This window comes from Eutrigla gurnardus (assembly GCF_963514095.1).
Source record: "Eutrigla gurnardus genome assembly, chromosome: 20".
Lineage (NCBI taxonomy): Eukaryota > Metazoa > Chordata > Actinopteri > Perciformes > Triglidae > Eutrigla > Eutrigla gurnardus.
This window is the reverse complement of record NC_139931.1, coordinates 5,583,656-5,599,404: the sequence shown is the minus strand read 5'-3', so window position 1 is coordinate 5,599,404 and position 15,749 is coordinate 5,583,656. Positions and strand designations below refer to the sequence as shown.

Sequence of the window (15,749 nt, the reverse complement as noted above, 5' to 3'; positions counted from 1 at the left end):
GAAAATGGCGAAACGGAAAAAGTCACATGACCAACCATGTCGGAACGGTCCATTTGTGTGGACACGGGGGTGCTCGACAGGGTCGAAATATCTATCCCGGGTTGTTTATTCCGTTAATTATACTATATATATTGTTATAGTTTAATACTTATTTTCACAGCGATTCTATTTTGCATCAGTTTGTAATACAACATTATATGATATAAGTAGTTTGTACGGTGTGTAACAATGGTATGTTCTGCTGCAAGTGAACTGACTGCAGTTGAAACGCTGGTTCACTACATGCTTGCGTATTAATTCTGTTATATGTATAAACAATATATTAAAATCAACCAGAAATATTTTGTTTGCTCTATTATTTAAAAAACAACAACAACAACAAATAAAGAATAGTAAAATGCGATCATAAAGCATAGCACAGTGTCCATAATATCCAGCACACAGCCACCATCCTATATAGTCTGTTTTTTTTTCACCATGGAATAACCTGGCAAGGAGACGTTTATTTAAATCAACACTAGTCTCTATCTAGGAATAAAATAAACTAAGACTGAATGACCTGGAGTCACATCCTGGTGCTGCTTTTATCAAGGTGACACTGTACAATCGAATGTCAGCTATAAGAGGGTGTTACCTCATAATTCACCCAGACCATGTTTATTTACACAATTTCCTTTCCTAAATGTGTATTTCTCTCACATCATCCTTCAGTGAGTCTTGATGATGAGTTTTTTAATGTATATAATTGTATTGATATATATATTCTGAGACCAGCTTTGGTTTGAGGGTCAAAATTCAATTGAATTTAAAATCAAATAGATGCACTTGGATCATTGTCCATCATGAGATACAAGGTGAAATGAATACATGCTTTGTGGGAATTAAAATGTAATTTGGTTATCATAAACAATACATTTTCCCTTGGCACATGGTGAATTGTGTTGCTGCTGTACCACGAGGAAGACAGGTACAATATATTATTGAGAATTAAAGAAAAACAAATTACATTTATATGCCTCAGTGCTACTGTTTGCCTTGCCTTTACTAGTTCAGTTGTGTCATGGTCAAGTCCTTAAATCATATAAAAGAATAGAAAGTGAAAGGAGAGCGGCCCGAAAATCTGCTGCACACACATGACTGTCAGCAGCCTCTTTGCTCCATGTCATAAAGAAAGCTCACAGCTCAGTCATGTGACCTGTTAACAATCAGTTCCTTGCACTAAGAGGAGAATATGGGGAGGAATATGTATGTTTTAAAAGCCTTAAAACAAGTTGAATCATTTTAACGTTGCCACAATCAAAGCACCTTCAATGATAGATGGAAATATTAGAACAATGTCACTTTTACATTACGTAGCTTTCACTCACAAAACTGATTTTTTTCTTCTGTGGCAGCACATATATTTTTTGCAGTGTTTTATTTGGATGATGTGCATTTTTTAAAGAAGTCTTCAAAATAATATCAAAATGTTTTTTATAAATTAATAACTCAAAATTATTGATAACACTCTGTAACAAAAAAATAACAGATAAGAGATGTAGAAGACAATCAGTTCATAAGTAATGTAGATCAGCCCTGCATGTCTTCTCTGTACTAATTACATTTCTTGTTATTTCAATAATTCAAGTGTGTGTGGGAATCAGATGCAAGATTACATAATACACAATAACACATCACAAGGAGAAGAAAGCAGAACACCGGTTACATAGACACACTACATTTTAATGAAAGGTTGGGTTAAAATAATACACTTTAATGAAAGAAGCAGACATTAAAAATCACCATAAATATGCTAATCACGCTTTGCTCTAACACGATTGAGTAAATGTATCCGTAGGGGCAGCGCCGTGTTAGGCAATACACAAACACATGTAGGATAGAGCTCGTCAGCATTAAGTAAAAGTGAAGATATCCCCGACTGTGCAGTGGAAACTCTAGATGTGAACCACAGCGAATGCTTCTCAATACCATCCAGCTTCACACACACACACACACGCACACACACACGCACACACACACGCACACACACACACACACACGCACACACACACACACACTAAAATGCATACCTACAAGCAGGAAACACTCATACCAGATTTAAGAATTCTTGCAGGAGACTTTTGCAGGCTTTAACGGCACAAATTCAGCATCCTGATTGCTTTCAGCAAAATATGAACAAGTGTTATAGATCTTACCATAAAAAACATGAATTTCACAGATAAAAAAAAAAACCAAGCCCACCCACTGCTTGAAGCGTTCCCATACTCTTCCATCACTCAAAAATGACCTATGGGGCAAACAGGCCTATATGCTTTACTCAGATTGGGCCAGATATGTCTAAATGTGCACCTTAAACTCATAAGGAAAACCCCAAATACCTGCATCTGATGTGTAAAAAGGTCAGATTATTTGACTTGCACCGGCCTCGCCGCCACAGAGCGAGACTGTTCAGCGGCGATCACTCAAACACACGCTTTAAAATCCAACATGCACACGTGCCTGTGTGACTACATCTCCCAGTCGTTCACACACAAACCCTGCACTCATTCGGTCCATGTCCCAGCACAACTAGCAATTGGGATAGCAAATATCAGCAAATGTGTTGTTGTGGTCGCTGGAAAAACATGAAGAACAGAAAAAGATAAGGCATCACATGCTATTCTTGGCGAAGCCGTACGAAGTGAAAGTGTGACACAGCGATGGCTTGTACGCGGGATGAGGAAGCTACACTGGAACCCTTTTTATGTCGAGGGGATGCAACTTTTGGGGGAAAAAGTCATGAAGAAAGATGAAGATTTCTGCCTCAGTCCCAGCCGTTGTCCTTTATCATGTGGGACAGCTCGATGATAAATTTCCCCTCCTTGTACTTCTGACTCAGCTCAAAGGCTTGTTCCTGCAGAAAGGAGGTACGTAAGGGTTATTAAAACACACTCATACCACACTTATGTACTATCCACTACTTTCAGACATATATCCAGACACTACAAATGTGTCTATTACTCAACAATATAACCATTTCATTTACTTAACTAATTATTATGTAAAAATAATTTAGCTATATGATCAAGAGTGTTTATAGCATCATAAAAAAAATAAATAAATGTGGGCTTCAGGCTCCACGCACGTAACTGCTGTAGCCAACATTCACTTCCTCAAAAATTTGATTACACGTTCATTTAACTGGTGGAGATTGTTGATAGTGAAGTCCACATTAAGGAAGTCAGAAAAAAAGACTCATGACGGGGGATGCATGGCGCATAATAGAAATTATCTGGATGTAAATGCTGTTTTTTTATGTATGTGCACAGCTTGCCATCACTCAACATCAGTGGATGCAGAACGTAAACACCGTTAAGCAATGAGTGTAAAGCAGGACAGGAATAGCATCCCTTGCCATACATCCTGCTAAGGTTACTGGAGTGCCAACGGTGGTGAACGGTGGTGAAATCTGACACTTAACGGTAAATCAAGACCTATCAGGAGCCTGTGGTGGGAACCATGTTGACCCCTTTCGTCAAACATGAACCAGGCAGCATTTACTCCACACGTGGAGGTACTTACATATTTCCACCCCAGCGTGGTGTGACAGTTTTCACAGTAGATGTCGGCAACCGCGTGAAGTCCTGTGAGCAGCAGCCTCTCCTCTGCAGGACCACAGCCGACGTTCACCCTGAAACCGGACAACAGTGTAAGCTCAAAAGGACCTACTGTCCCATATTGCTTCTTTTAAAAGGGAAAAAAGACCAGACAACAGTCATGGGGTTGGATGACTTTCCAAGAATCCATTTAGAACAGAGCTTCAACGAAACAGATCAAGATCCGTCTAATTCAAACCTTCACGTTAGATTAAGTGCTTGAGTTATTTAAGGGGCTCGTTTTATGGCTAGAGCTTGTGTATTTCTGACCCACTAACCAAGACAAAGCGTGACTAAATCGAACTTCAAGGTTCACTTGAGAGCAAATCAAGTTATCTGTTGGTAATGTGGTTTGTTTGTGTAAAACTCTCTGACACTGGGATTTATTTTCAGAGAGAACTAGATGATGAAGTAATAAGATGGGAAAATAAAGGAGATCATAGATTCACCAACTTGTTTTTATTTCTATGACCCACAAAAATACATAAGAGGTCACTAATCTAATCTGAAACGATTTGATAACAGAACATACATAATATATACCATACATAATATATATATATATATATACAAAGGAACATTTAAGAAAAGTGTTATTTAGATGAGATGTGATGAAAATAAAATCAAGTGCAACACTTTTTACCAATATACACAGTCATTATGGAGATAAAAAAACATGACTAAATAATAATAGCCTTATACACTTTTGTAAATTCAAGGTGTAGTAATATTGAAAACGAAATACTCACACAGAGTTGAAGAGGTAGGCTCGGCCCTGACTGCCTTGGAAAGACTAAGAGACAAAAAATGCAATAAGGAGGAAATAATATTAGATGTGTCCATTGTGGCTCAAACACAACATGATATTAGATTGTTAATTTCTTTATTATTTCCCAAATTTCGACCAACTTTCGGAGAATGCGTCTTTGTTTTAGGGCGGGTCCAGTTTTTCCAGTTTTGCTAATTTCCAAACAATGTGCGAGCCACGAGGGCGGTTTGACGAGTCACCTGAAATGATTAACAACAAAAGACTGGCAGCACACTGACCTTGGAGATGAGATCGTCATGGTTGGCCAGATGGGCGCGGCAGTGCACACAGCTGTAGCGACGGTGGCAGGAGTCCAGGTAGGCCTGGAACGTCTTGGCCTTCGTCAGCTTCACCATGTCTGAGGAGGAAGAGCGAAGGAAGCACTCGTGTTAGTGATGCAGACATACAGGCTACGACTCCAAAGACCTGCTGGTTAAGATACTAAATATGTGAAGAAAGGATTTTTGTTGTGATTACATTTTCATCTATCAGTGAGGAAATGATATTAGATACAGGCAGCAATAGCAACATTATTGATATTTTCACTGTTACTTATTTAGTAGATTTGCTCTATTTTGCTTCTTGTTGCCCTGCTCTCTTTGCTGCTGTGGTCTTGTACATTTCCCCACCATGGGACTAATAAAGGATTACTTTTCTTATCTCAGATAACTGTAGGGCTTTCCCCCCAAAAAATAATAATTAATTAATACACTGCTTCCCTGGAACTGATTCATTTTTACAATAAATGTAGGTTTTTTTAAGTATTTGAAGCTTTTTTGTTGTTGTCTTTTGTATATACAAGTCAATAGATGCTTACAACTACATTATATCTGTATAGACTAAGATTGGGCAATAAAGATTGATTAAAAAAAATAAGAAGTCAATTTCCAACAGGAAAAAGATGAAATATTAGGAAGCACTGTTAGTAAAAAGTATTATTATGAAATTATAAAAGTGCCTTTTGCATTATAAACTTTACTGACTAAGTATCTCACAATATTCAACTAACAATGTTGACTTTATTTCATAGCCTATATTATTATTATTATTTTTCTCAATAATTAGTAGTATTTTACTGCTTTTTTCAATGTACTTATGCACAAATCAAGGAGAACAAAACAGCTAAAAAGGACAACAAATGTTTATAAAATGATGTGCATACAAGTAGGTGATAAATAGGTGCATAAGAAAATAATAATTCGCACCTCTAATGTTCTTGTTGTCACTGTGCAGGGATTGACAACTCATGTACTGTTATTAGAAATATACATAGCTTAGTTGTTGACATGTTAGGTATGAGGACACGCAGGTTATCAGGCAGTTTGCTTCCTGGTTAATAGTTTGCTAAATCAATCCTCGCGTCATTAGATGCAGGCAGATAAGCAGACGTCCAGCCTCTGCAGCGTGCACTGCTTTACACGCACGCCTGTCCTCTGCTAAATAACGCCACAGACGGCCTGAAACATCTGTCACAAATCGACCACCAGCTCTCTGACCTAGCTTGCGCGTTAGCTAGCTGGCTAGCTCCGCACCGTCACAACACAGCTCGGATGCGCATTGCAGGAGATCGTCTGCGGACTCACCTGATAAAAAGATCCTCACGGTCTACACGGCGGACCAATGTGACTGACAGCTGAAAAGCATCTATTTAAAAAACGGGTGCTGTGGGGTCGGCTCGGTCCGGTGTGTCGACCACGCTGCTGCTGCTGACGGGCTCGGACAAAGACAAACACAACCTCTTGCTCGTTGCAAACGGAGCCCCGTTTTACCCGCGTCTCCTCTTTGAATCCCGGCCGCTTTTCAAAGTTTTCCCCCCACGGACCCTTCTTCGCTTAAAAACTGGACCAGGAGTCCGACAATGCTGGCAGGTTGACAAGCTGACAGTGCGGCGGCCCCGGCGGGAGAAGGAAAAAATGTGGTTTGTTTATGAAAACACGCAGCGGAGGAGGAAGTCTGAAGAGTGCAAAACAAATCCCCGTCCGCCAATGGGAGGCGAGCGGTGACGTCTAGAATGTGGGTCAACCAATCAGATTCGACTTCACATGAGCCCCCTTTATGGCTATCGGTGTGATTGTTGGTTGTGTCTCATCAATGCAGTTAGTGGGTTATCAGTCACATCCTGCTGGATAGAAGTCCTGCAGACTGATCAGACTCACACAATGGATTCAGGGAACCTTTGATGGCTTTGGTGGTTTGGTGGTTTGGTTGTTGTGGTTCTTCTTGGGTTTATTTGCATTACTGTCTGGAGCCTGTGTGTTTGCATTCCTCTTAAATGTGTAGTGTTGTATGTGGGCCAGCAGGGATTTTCCCAACACAGCAGCATTACTGCAAAAATATGAAGCTATAAATGAAAATATTCATATTTGTAGTTTGCCATTAATCAACATTCACGTCAATTAACTAATCAATTAGCTCTGTTGCCTTCCTTATATGGTTTTGAGGTATTTAATCCCAACCCCACTTATGTTTATAAACAAAATAGTATAGGTGAAATTCAAAGGTAGCTGCTGGGTCACTTATTCAAACCTCTGCTTTCTGCATCTACTGTAGTAAAGACCTCAGTCGTCAGTGATCCACTTATATTCCATTAACTCACTTGTCACACTGCAAAGCCCAGCCAAGCAAGGCAGAAAAATACAGCCTTTGTTTCACCAACAGACTGGTTGATTATTATCACAGCGGTGTGGCCGGACTTTGACCGTAGCATGGGAAAACAAGGAAGGACACAGGTAAGGCCAACAGCAAATGTAAACCCTCTGTTTATATGGGTCTGTATAGTGAGTGTATTCAACAGAGATGCACCACACTAGATACTACATTAATAACACTATACTCACCTGGATGTATGTGTAGAAGCAATATGTGTTCCTTTTCATTTCTTGCAAGTTTATCTTACTTTCTCATTCATATCTTAACATATATCAATATATACCGAAGCATAAACCAGTTATTTGTCCTAGATAATTTCTTTCTAAAGCCCTGCGTTTACTCAAACCAAAGAAATAATTGCAGAAAATAACAGCGTCATGTTTACTCTCTTATCATGAGAAATTAGTTGGCAGGTGACACGGTCCAGCTGGTTAAATATTCAATCCAGCTTCTGCACCATAGCACTGTTTTATGTTAAACTGGAATCAAACAAAGCTCTGGACTACCAAAAGACACGAATGCCATCAAAATCACACTTCTTTTAAAGACCAGACTCCAGTCAGATGTCTCATTTAATTCATAAACCCAGAGATATAAATCATAAGCCACAGAGTCACAGACTAGAAAAGCTTTCCTTCCATGATCCATCCAAGCAGTTTTTATTAAATTATCCACCCAGTAGCATGTGTTCAGTTAATACATTTTTTTTTTAATTAAAACCACAAAACGAAAATTAAAATGTATTTCATTACATTTTTAATTTTAATTTTGCCACATTAGAGAAGTTTGGCTTTGGCATCATCAAAAGTTCCAATTATTCTATAAACTGAGCCAAATCCTCACATTATGGATCAACTGCTGCGATGTGGCGGCCCATACACCACCTATCCCACGACCAATTGGTCACATAACATATTTAATGACTCAGGTCATGATTTATTCTCATTCCAAATCAACTGATTAATTTAACCACCTGGTTAAATTAGGCTCCATCATCACTAAATGTTATTGGAACACAAAGCAACATTAGTAGCAGTCCTACAAAAACCCTCAAAACCAAGGAGGGTTAGCAGCCCCACACATGCTCCATTATAACTTAGCAAACCAACTCCAATACACACTCCCTCCCAGAATATCTGGATGTAGTCTCGTATGAAATGCTGGGAATGACCTGTAAAGAACCAGGTCCCTTCTAAAGGTTGGGAGGTGAACCACGCAAGGAAAGAAAATAAACATTTCATGCACCAATAAAGAGGGAAACCGAGAAAAATCACTGACTGTTTTTTTAAACTCTGGTCTGAGTCTGACAGGGTGGAGGCCGTAGAAATGACCTGATAGCAGATAATTCAATCAGCAGTGATTAAGCATTGAGATTAAATAGTTGAATGATGTTTTGTTTCCTACTGAATGGTGTTTAATAGGTCAACTCCAAGACTAATCTTGTCGCGGTGGAAGAAATGCGTCTCACACTTCTTGTATTTACTTCTCTTTCACAGTCTTTTGAGGTCAATCCTGACTTCTGTTTCTGCAGATGTAGCTCGACAGAAGAGTCGGGTAGTCGCTCATCACCCCCGTGGCCCCGATGTCAAATGCAGCCTTTATGTCTTCATCTTTATTGCACACAAACAAATGCACCTGCAATTACAGATATATCAGGGAGTTAAATGATCAGTTGGGGGTCGAAACAGCACAAAAAACATACATGAAAATCTGATGTCAGGTTTTCAAACAAATAGGGAGTAAAGCCGATGTCAACAAAACAAGGGTGAAACTTGACCATCAACAAAACACAAACCCTGTTGTCCTAAAATAAAGCAGACATCAGCATAACGTGAGACCTCAAGGCATCAAGGAGCGATTGTTGAGACTGCAGTGAATAATTTATATCAATGCAGCAGTATTGTGATGTTCTTTAGTGTTAGAAATATATCTATATAATATGGATTTATGCACTCATTTTACAGATTGTCCATTAATATAAGAAGGTCTTTTAATATTCCATCTCCTCCTGATGTGGATCTGTCCTGGAGGAAATCTCGTCCCTCTGTTTGGAAGTGGACGATGAGGTGGACACTCTTTTCTTAGTCAATACCTCAGAATTCCTCGTAAGCATTCAAATGCGTTGAGAACCTCAGCAGCTGACAAGGCTATACCACATATGACTTCAGCTGTTTTCATGCTCAAACTATTCCTCTTATGGCCTGCCGATGGGGGTGACCTCATCCCAGCACAGATTACTCACATCAGGACGATGATGATGATGATGATTTACCAAGACACTCAGAGTGGCTGTGTGAGCGTTGCTGTTCATCTTGGCTGAAATACTGAAGTTTAATGTGCATTAATCCATTAAACCATTGAGTGCTTTGGTTAAATTAGGTACCATAAAAATGGTTATGGTTTTTGCATCCTGGAATTATGTCTTGAGGTTTTTCCCTTCACTGATATATCTTGACTTAATCTTCTTCTGTAGGATTTAGGAAGTATTTAAAGGTAACATGCATGTATATTTTAGATATATATTTTTACTGTTTATCTCTGGTCTTTGTAGTCCCGTGATGCACCTAAACATTTGTAAACTCTGAGTATGTATTTGGTTTCATACCTGAATTCCACGTGCTGCGAGGTGTTCGAAAAGACTCTTCCTCATTGTTACTCTGGAATGACAGCATTAATTAATATATGAATAACGTAGTTTTTACAATGATTTATTTATTTATTTTCCATGACATGTGGTAATAACTCTCTCATGGACTTTTAGATTTCTAAAAAATAACAAAGTCACAGGAATCTCCACTCACTTTTGTAACAAATAGATGACCAGCGGGTTCCTCAGGATGCGTTTCTCAGGAATGAATGTCCTTCAGCACGCAGAGACAGAGAAAAAGACAACAGACACATCTGTAGAGTGACACATTTATCTCACACCAAACATATATAAAGTAAAAACTCAGTTTAGCATATGGGATGCAGTTGTAACACAGGGAATAGACAAAAAGACAACTATGGTGTAGTCTGAGCAGCATATAATAACACATGCATGATGACACACATAGGCTAGAACATGCAGAGACACACACCCCTGCAGCCACACCTGTTGATGATGCTGGGCAGGTAGAACTGCAGTAAACTTTCTCCCAGCGGCACAAATGGCAGCAGGCCACTGTAGAAGAGAAGCAGAAGCAGCACGCCTCGGCTCACAGAGAAACTGTACGGCATGGAGCCGTTCTACGGGGAAGCAGAGAGACGGGCTGGGTGCCAACACTGATGCACTTTAAATCAAGCCATCACAATATTACAAAAGGCCAGTGAATTGACATTTAAAATGCTGCACAAGTAACTTTGTCTCCCCCAAGTGGAGGTTTTTATACCGTTCTGCGGCATTCCTTCAGGATCCTGGAGTTCACGGAGGCCCAGATGGTGATTTCCTCCCTGTCGAAGCGTCTGACCATGTCAGACACCTAAACGTGGACAAGAGAGGGTCACAGGTCAAATGTGAAGGTGGTGAAGGAATTATGAATGTGTATCAGCCTACATTTTGAAATTTAAAAAAAATTCACATAGGCAGTATGTGCTGACTTTAAAAGAGACCACTTTTAAACCATCATGAAGTTTAAACTGAAGGCACATCGTTCCTGAAAATAAGTAAAGCAAAAATGCAGACACGGCAAAAATGCAGACAATCTTATCATCAGAGATCATCTTGTCTGGATAATTGCTGAGTATCACAAAAGCATGAACACGGGTTCACATTTTGGAAATTCTTTCACATCATTGGCTCTGGTACTCTATAGGCGTGTACCTTTTCTATCAGCTGCTTGTTGTTCTCTTTGATCTCAATGCTGACAGGCATCTCAGGGAACTTCCTGAACACGTCCTCCAGCAGAGCAAACTTCCTGTCTGCACCGCTGCTGTAGCGACCTGGAGGTGTGAAAACTATAAGGTTACAACACACACACGCTCGTGCACACATGCCTACTGATCTTCTTCATTTAATGTCCTTCCATTGAGAATCAGAGAGCGTGAGGAGGAACTCACCTGCATAAAATGTCACCCCCAGTCTCTCTTTATACAGAGGTAAATCCTAAAAGAATTGATAAGCAGATTAAAATTTGAAGTTATAGCTGAGGTTAGTTGCACCTAAGCACACGCTGACATAAAAGGTACAGTTCTAGGTTTTACCTGCAGTAACTAAACAAATTTAGAAATCCTGTATGCTGTGTGAAGCATATTGTAACTGCTAATTATTCATGTTTTATATAAGAAGCTCATCTTCTAATATCAACCCCTTCCACTTCATGTTGGCCAGCTGGAGCTTCTGCTTCAACGTATGCTAGGAGCGCCGTCATCCATAGGGGGCGCCGCAAACGGGAGAAGGAAAAATAAATGTAAATGTTTACGTTTTTACCGTCATAACCGATACTTTTACTACTTTTATATCGAAATATTACGTTATCTCACAACAACATAACAGCATAGCAAGCTCCATTAAATAACGGAGAGGCCTTTTTTTCTCGGTCCCCCCCCCCTCCGTTACACTGACCTGCCCTCTGGGGGGGAGGGGCTAGGTGTCTGATTCTGACGTGACCCCAGAAAAGATGGCGATACTTTAGCGTCAAAACGAATAAAGCTCTCTGGCGCCAAAAGAAGGAAAAGGAAGGAAGAGGAAGAAAAGACAGAGGTACAGTAACGTTAATGTGATTAATTTAATAGTTTATTGTGTTGGTAGTTATCATTGTTGGAGCAGTGTTAACTTGCTAGCTTACTTTTGGACGATAGTAACTCGGTTTGCTAATCAACAAATAGCTAGGGTTGACGTCAGCTATCCCGCCTTAATACATCCGGGACATTTGGAAAGTTAACGGGCCTAGTCAGGTGTTATTTTCACCCGTTGGCTGTGTCATTATTATTTTTTTTAAATCTGGTTAGCCAACGTTTTCCCGCTTGTAATAGTCAGTTAAAATGCTATTCGTTTTCATTACCCTTTATATGTAATAGTTGTAAACCTTTGGTTTATTGTGTTACAGTTTATAAAAGTGTGTTTGTTAAAGTTTTACATCCTTTTTTCTTGTAAAACATGTTTTACTATTAAAATGTAACACCCAATGGTCACATATACTTCTCTTCTCTCTTCAGATGATGCCTTCTCCCCCCCAGCTCAGCCCAGTGATCGAGCATCAGGTGCTTTCATATCTTATTTTGTGCAATATCTCATTTATAATTTGTTTTCTTATACCATTTTTATTTTGTAGGTTATTTTCTATTTAACAAAAAAGAAAATCTTGAAGTCATGCATTCGGTTTCTGTGTGAGTGTATGACGATTGGTAGTGAAATTTAATGTGATAAAAGGAGGGCGCCAGGCACTGGTCCGAATCAACAACCCACCTGTAGATTGAGTGAGGAGGCGGTGACGTCGTGGCCGGTCTGCCTCAGCAGATTCTCATCATGTGACGCCACCACATGTCCGTCACGGGTTAAGTGACAGTCCATCTCCAGCATCTGTGTGCCCTCCGCCACTGCACTGGAGACACAAATACAGACAGAGGAATACATCCAATTGTTACTTGTACAGTGAGCAAGCTTTTGTTCACGTCTGCTCTTCCAGCTTTCTGAACTGGGAGCCAACATGCATCTCCTGTACAGCAAACTACCAATCGTTAAAGACCTGTAAAACAATCAAAGGTTTGTACACGGGGTTACATATTTACTATTATTTTCATGGAGCACAAGTACAACTTTAGGCAGTACCTCCTGATATCCAGCATCTTTGACATCTTAAACGCCAGCATTCACATTTGAGCAGTAAAAGTATATTTTGCAAATAATCTGTTGTTAAAACTAAAATATTACAGGGACAGTTTATCAGACTGCACCCAAAGCAAGTGAATGCTTGCTGAATGTAAATACCCTGACCTAATCCCTCTTTTATTAACACACATACCGCAAGTCATTTTATGAGACTGAATAATGACTCCGTTTTCGTCTCATAGAAAGGAAGTGATGGCGTCAGAGGAAATTGCTATAGCTGTTGTTTGTCTCCCTCCCTGTTAAATTCAATATGCCTCCAATAAGCATCATGTAATTTTGAAATTATAAAGAAAAAGAACAAGGTAGGATTTGTGAAATCTCTCGTTAGTCAACCAGTCGAGGCAGATTGCCGCCCACCCAATTTCCTTTAGGTTTCTAACCATTAAAGGGGAGGGCTGGTGCTACCCATGAGAATTTTGGGTATCTGTGAATTTTATAGTATGGTCCGGACCTGCTCTATTTGAAAAGTGTCTTGAGATTCTGTTATGATTTGACACTATATAAATACATTTAATTGAAATTCTATTCAATTAGATCGTGCTCCATTGGTCACAGGCTCTCTGAAAAGTACATTTTTTCGGAGAGCAGCAGCTCACCTCTTGAGTTCGGTACTCACTGTGTGAACGCCTCCATCGTGCTCTCTATCCTCTCTCCACATCCTGGTGATAAGCAGAGGGGTTAGGGTTGATGATGGCAGCAGAGCAGCACCAGTTCCAAAACTTCAGAAAAAAAGCACTATTCACTACCCCTTTCTGACAATATTGCATCATTGTCTCTGCTGTAGGTGACATAGTGAATAGCAAAACCTCAGACAACATACTAGTGCCTCAAAATATCATTACATTATATTATTATAGAACATTTGTTGTGTTTTTACATCTTCTTTGAGCTATTTGTTGTGTAGGTGAATGACAATATTGAGAGCAATATGCCTTCAAAACAAAGATTTTATATGTCTCCATCTCCTCATCAAACACGAGAGCATGAAATTAAGCTTTTAAATGTGGTAACAAAAATACATAAATGGCTAACACCCCTCCATCTATCTCCTCGGCTTCTTTCCAGTCAGTTTGTCTGGACTGCACCTGACTGCCAGTCATCCCCTTACCTCCTCTGTGTGAGATGTGCGTGCAGTAAAAAGACGTGCGTTTCTTCCTGTGGAGAATGAGGGGGTTCTTCAGCAGGTACACGGAGGTGAGTGTGTATCCACCCAGAACTGGGAGGATGAAGTACAGAAAACTGCTCATCCTTCCCTCCAGATACGTCCAGTGAGCTCCTGACTGAGTCTGTGCACGATCCAACACATAGAATGTCCGACAGAACCTCAATCAAAAACAGTGATCAAACAAAACTTGAGTATCCGTCAGCAAAAGATAATTAACACCTCCAACAAGCCCCACTTTCGGTGGACGGAGCCAAAAGCTAGACTGAAGACAACCTGCTCTCAGCGTTTCTTAGAAGACTGGACAGACTGGTTAAGACCAAAGAATGTTTCCTTCTTGCTCAATCTTGAAAGCTGTAAAAAAAAAAATCAGTTAATGAAGCACCAGCTCTTAACCCAGAGCTCACCTCTCCGCTCTCTCGGTTGACTCTCCCCTGCCTGTGGCAATAGTATTTCCCACTCTTTGGACTGCTTTGTTCAGCTGGGATACTGGTAGCTTTGTGCGTGTCACACCTGAACACTTTCTGGGATTTCTTTTATTCTGCTTCATTGTTTAGAGCTCGAGGCTGGCCATTGGTACTGCAGTCATAACAGCACAACGAGCACCAGCAGCATCATGCGATAAATAAGTAGTTGGTTATCTACTGTCCGTTCCAGATTTATTGTGTTAATTTGAATTTGAGCATGGACTTTAGTTTGCGGCTGATAACTGGGAAAGACAAAAGGCATCACTGGGAGTGCTGCAGGTTTCTAAGCCTGTGCATATTTGACAAAGGGGATGTGGTGTTGGGAGATATGTAAACTCAACTCTGACCCACAAGGCCAGAAATATGAAAACAACTACATGTCTAGAGGCAAGCGTGCTCACTATAAATACACAACGACGTCAGCAGAGTGCTGTATTGTTCAGGTTCAATAGCAAAGCTGGACAAACAATAGTGTGACAGGCCGAGCCACGCTCTGAAATGTTACAACAAGCCTGGTTTTCACCAGAATGGAGTTATTCTATTCATACGACACGTTTCCAGCATTTTCTCACTTTTGCAGTTGTCCTTTTGACATACAAAATATGAGTCCTGGTCAAATCAAGTCAGTTTGACCAGGACAGATCATGTTCACCTGCTTTTCTGTTTTCAGATAGATTTTTGACTAATAAGCTGACATTGCTGCTGTCATTCAGGCGCCGGCCAAAAGACTCTGGGAATGTCAGGGTCGGATGGGAAGCTGTGCTCAGACATGTCATGAAGGAAGGTGGGAAGGCTGCACAGCTGGAAAAGCAAGTTCAGCTTTCATGGTGAATGTCATTTTCATTCCCATGAATCTCAAACTTAAAGTTTACCTCTGGAGCCAGTCCCAATATTTCAGACTTGTCTCTAATTTGATGTTAGGCTAGGCTTCATTAATGTCTGATGAGTTAAAAAATAAAAAATTCCCCCCAAGCCCTGAAAGTTAGACAGCCTACCCCCAAGGCTAGCTGAGGGCTAAGAGCCATGTCTCCATGGTAACATCTGCTGTGCAGCATTTCCATGGTAATCAGTGACACCTGCTGAACAATGGCAGCAGTGGCAATGACACCGTCTGTCATTTTCATTTGCAAAAATAACCTGACCGATCATTTTAGTTTGAGAATAGTTGTGTGTGAACTATAATCAAAGTCCTCTTTGCTGGCCCCTAAAAATACCATGA

At 40.2% G+C, this 15,749-nt stretch overlaps 2 protein-coding genes across 3 annotated transcripts; both read right to left on the bottom strand.

Annotated features, from left to right (window-relative positions):
* Positions 1-1,701: 1,701 nt before the first annotated feature.
* Positions 1,702-6,352, bottom strand: ypel3 (yippee-like 3). Its single transcript, XM_084037940.1, has 5 exons — positions 6,027-6,352; positions 4,683-4,801; positions 4,385-4,428; positions 3,562-3,670; positions 1,702-2,893 (listed from the first exon to the last, which is right to left on the bottom strand). The coding sequence occupies exons 2-5, from the start codon at positions 4,797-4,799 to the stop codon at positions 2,804-2,806; spliced, it is 360 nt and encodes a 119-aa protein (XP_083894066.1). The 5' UTR covers positions 4,800-4,801; positions 6,027-6,352; the 3' UTR covers positions 1,702-2,803.
* A 1,308-nt stretch (positions 6,353-7,660) lies between these two features.
* On the bottom strand, positions 7,661-14,361 carry gdpd3a (glycerophosphodiester phosphodiesterase domain containing 3a). 2 transcript variants are annotated; one of them, XM_084037939.1, is made up of 10 exons: positions 14,010-14,361; positions 13,498-13,560; positions 12,479-12,614; positions 11,131-11,176; positions 10,895-11,013; positions 10,464-10,553; positions 10,187-10,320; positions 9,894-9,953; positions 9,698-9,749; positions 7,661-8,727 (listed from the first exon to the last, which is right to left on the bottom strand). In XM_084037939.1, the coding sequence occupies exons 2-10, from the start codon at positions 13,557-13,559 to the stop codon at positions 8,599-8,601; spliced, it is 828 nt and encodes a 275-aa protein (XP_083894065.1). In that variant the 5' UTR covers position 13,560; positions 14,010-14,361; the 3' UTR covers positions 7,661-8,598. The 2 variants fall into 2 exon arrangements, with proteins under 2 accessions (XP_083894065.1, XP_083894064.1); XM_084037938.1 differs by having other exon boundaries at positions 13,518-13,560.
* Between the last annotated feature and the right edge of the window lie 1,388 nt (positions 14,362-15,749).

Bases quoted from the DNA above. Each gene is read 5' to 3' on its own strand.
- ypel3 (XM_084037940.1), bottom strand. From the start codon at position 4,799: ATGGTGAAGCTGACGAAGGCCAAGACGTTCCAGGCCTACCTGGACTCC. The intron at 4,429-4,682 runs GTCAGTGTGCTG...TTTGTCTCTTAG, and splicing joins ATGACGATCTCATCTCCAAG to TCTTTCCAAGGCAGTCAGGG. The intron at 3,671-4,384 runs GTGAGTATTTCG...GTCCGGTTTCAG, and splicing joins GCCTACCTCTTCAACTCTGT to GGTGAACGTCGGCTGTGGTC.
- gdpd3a (XM_084037938.1), bottom strand. From the start codon at position 14,148: ATGAGCAGTTTTCTGTACTTCATCCTCCCAGTTCTGGGTGGATACACA. The intron at 12,615-13,517 runs GTGAGTACCGAA...TTGTGTCTCCAG, and splicing joins ACGATGGAGGCGTTCACACA to TGCAGTGGCGGAGGGCACAC. The intron at 9,954-10,186 runs GTGTGGCTGCAG...TGCGTGCTGAAG, and splicing joins CTGCCCAGCATCATCAACAG to GACATTCATTCCTGAGAAAC.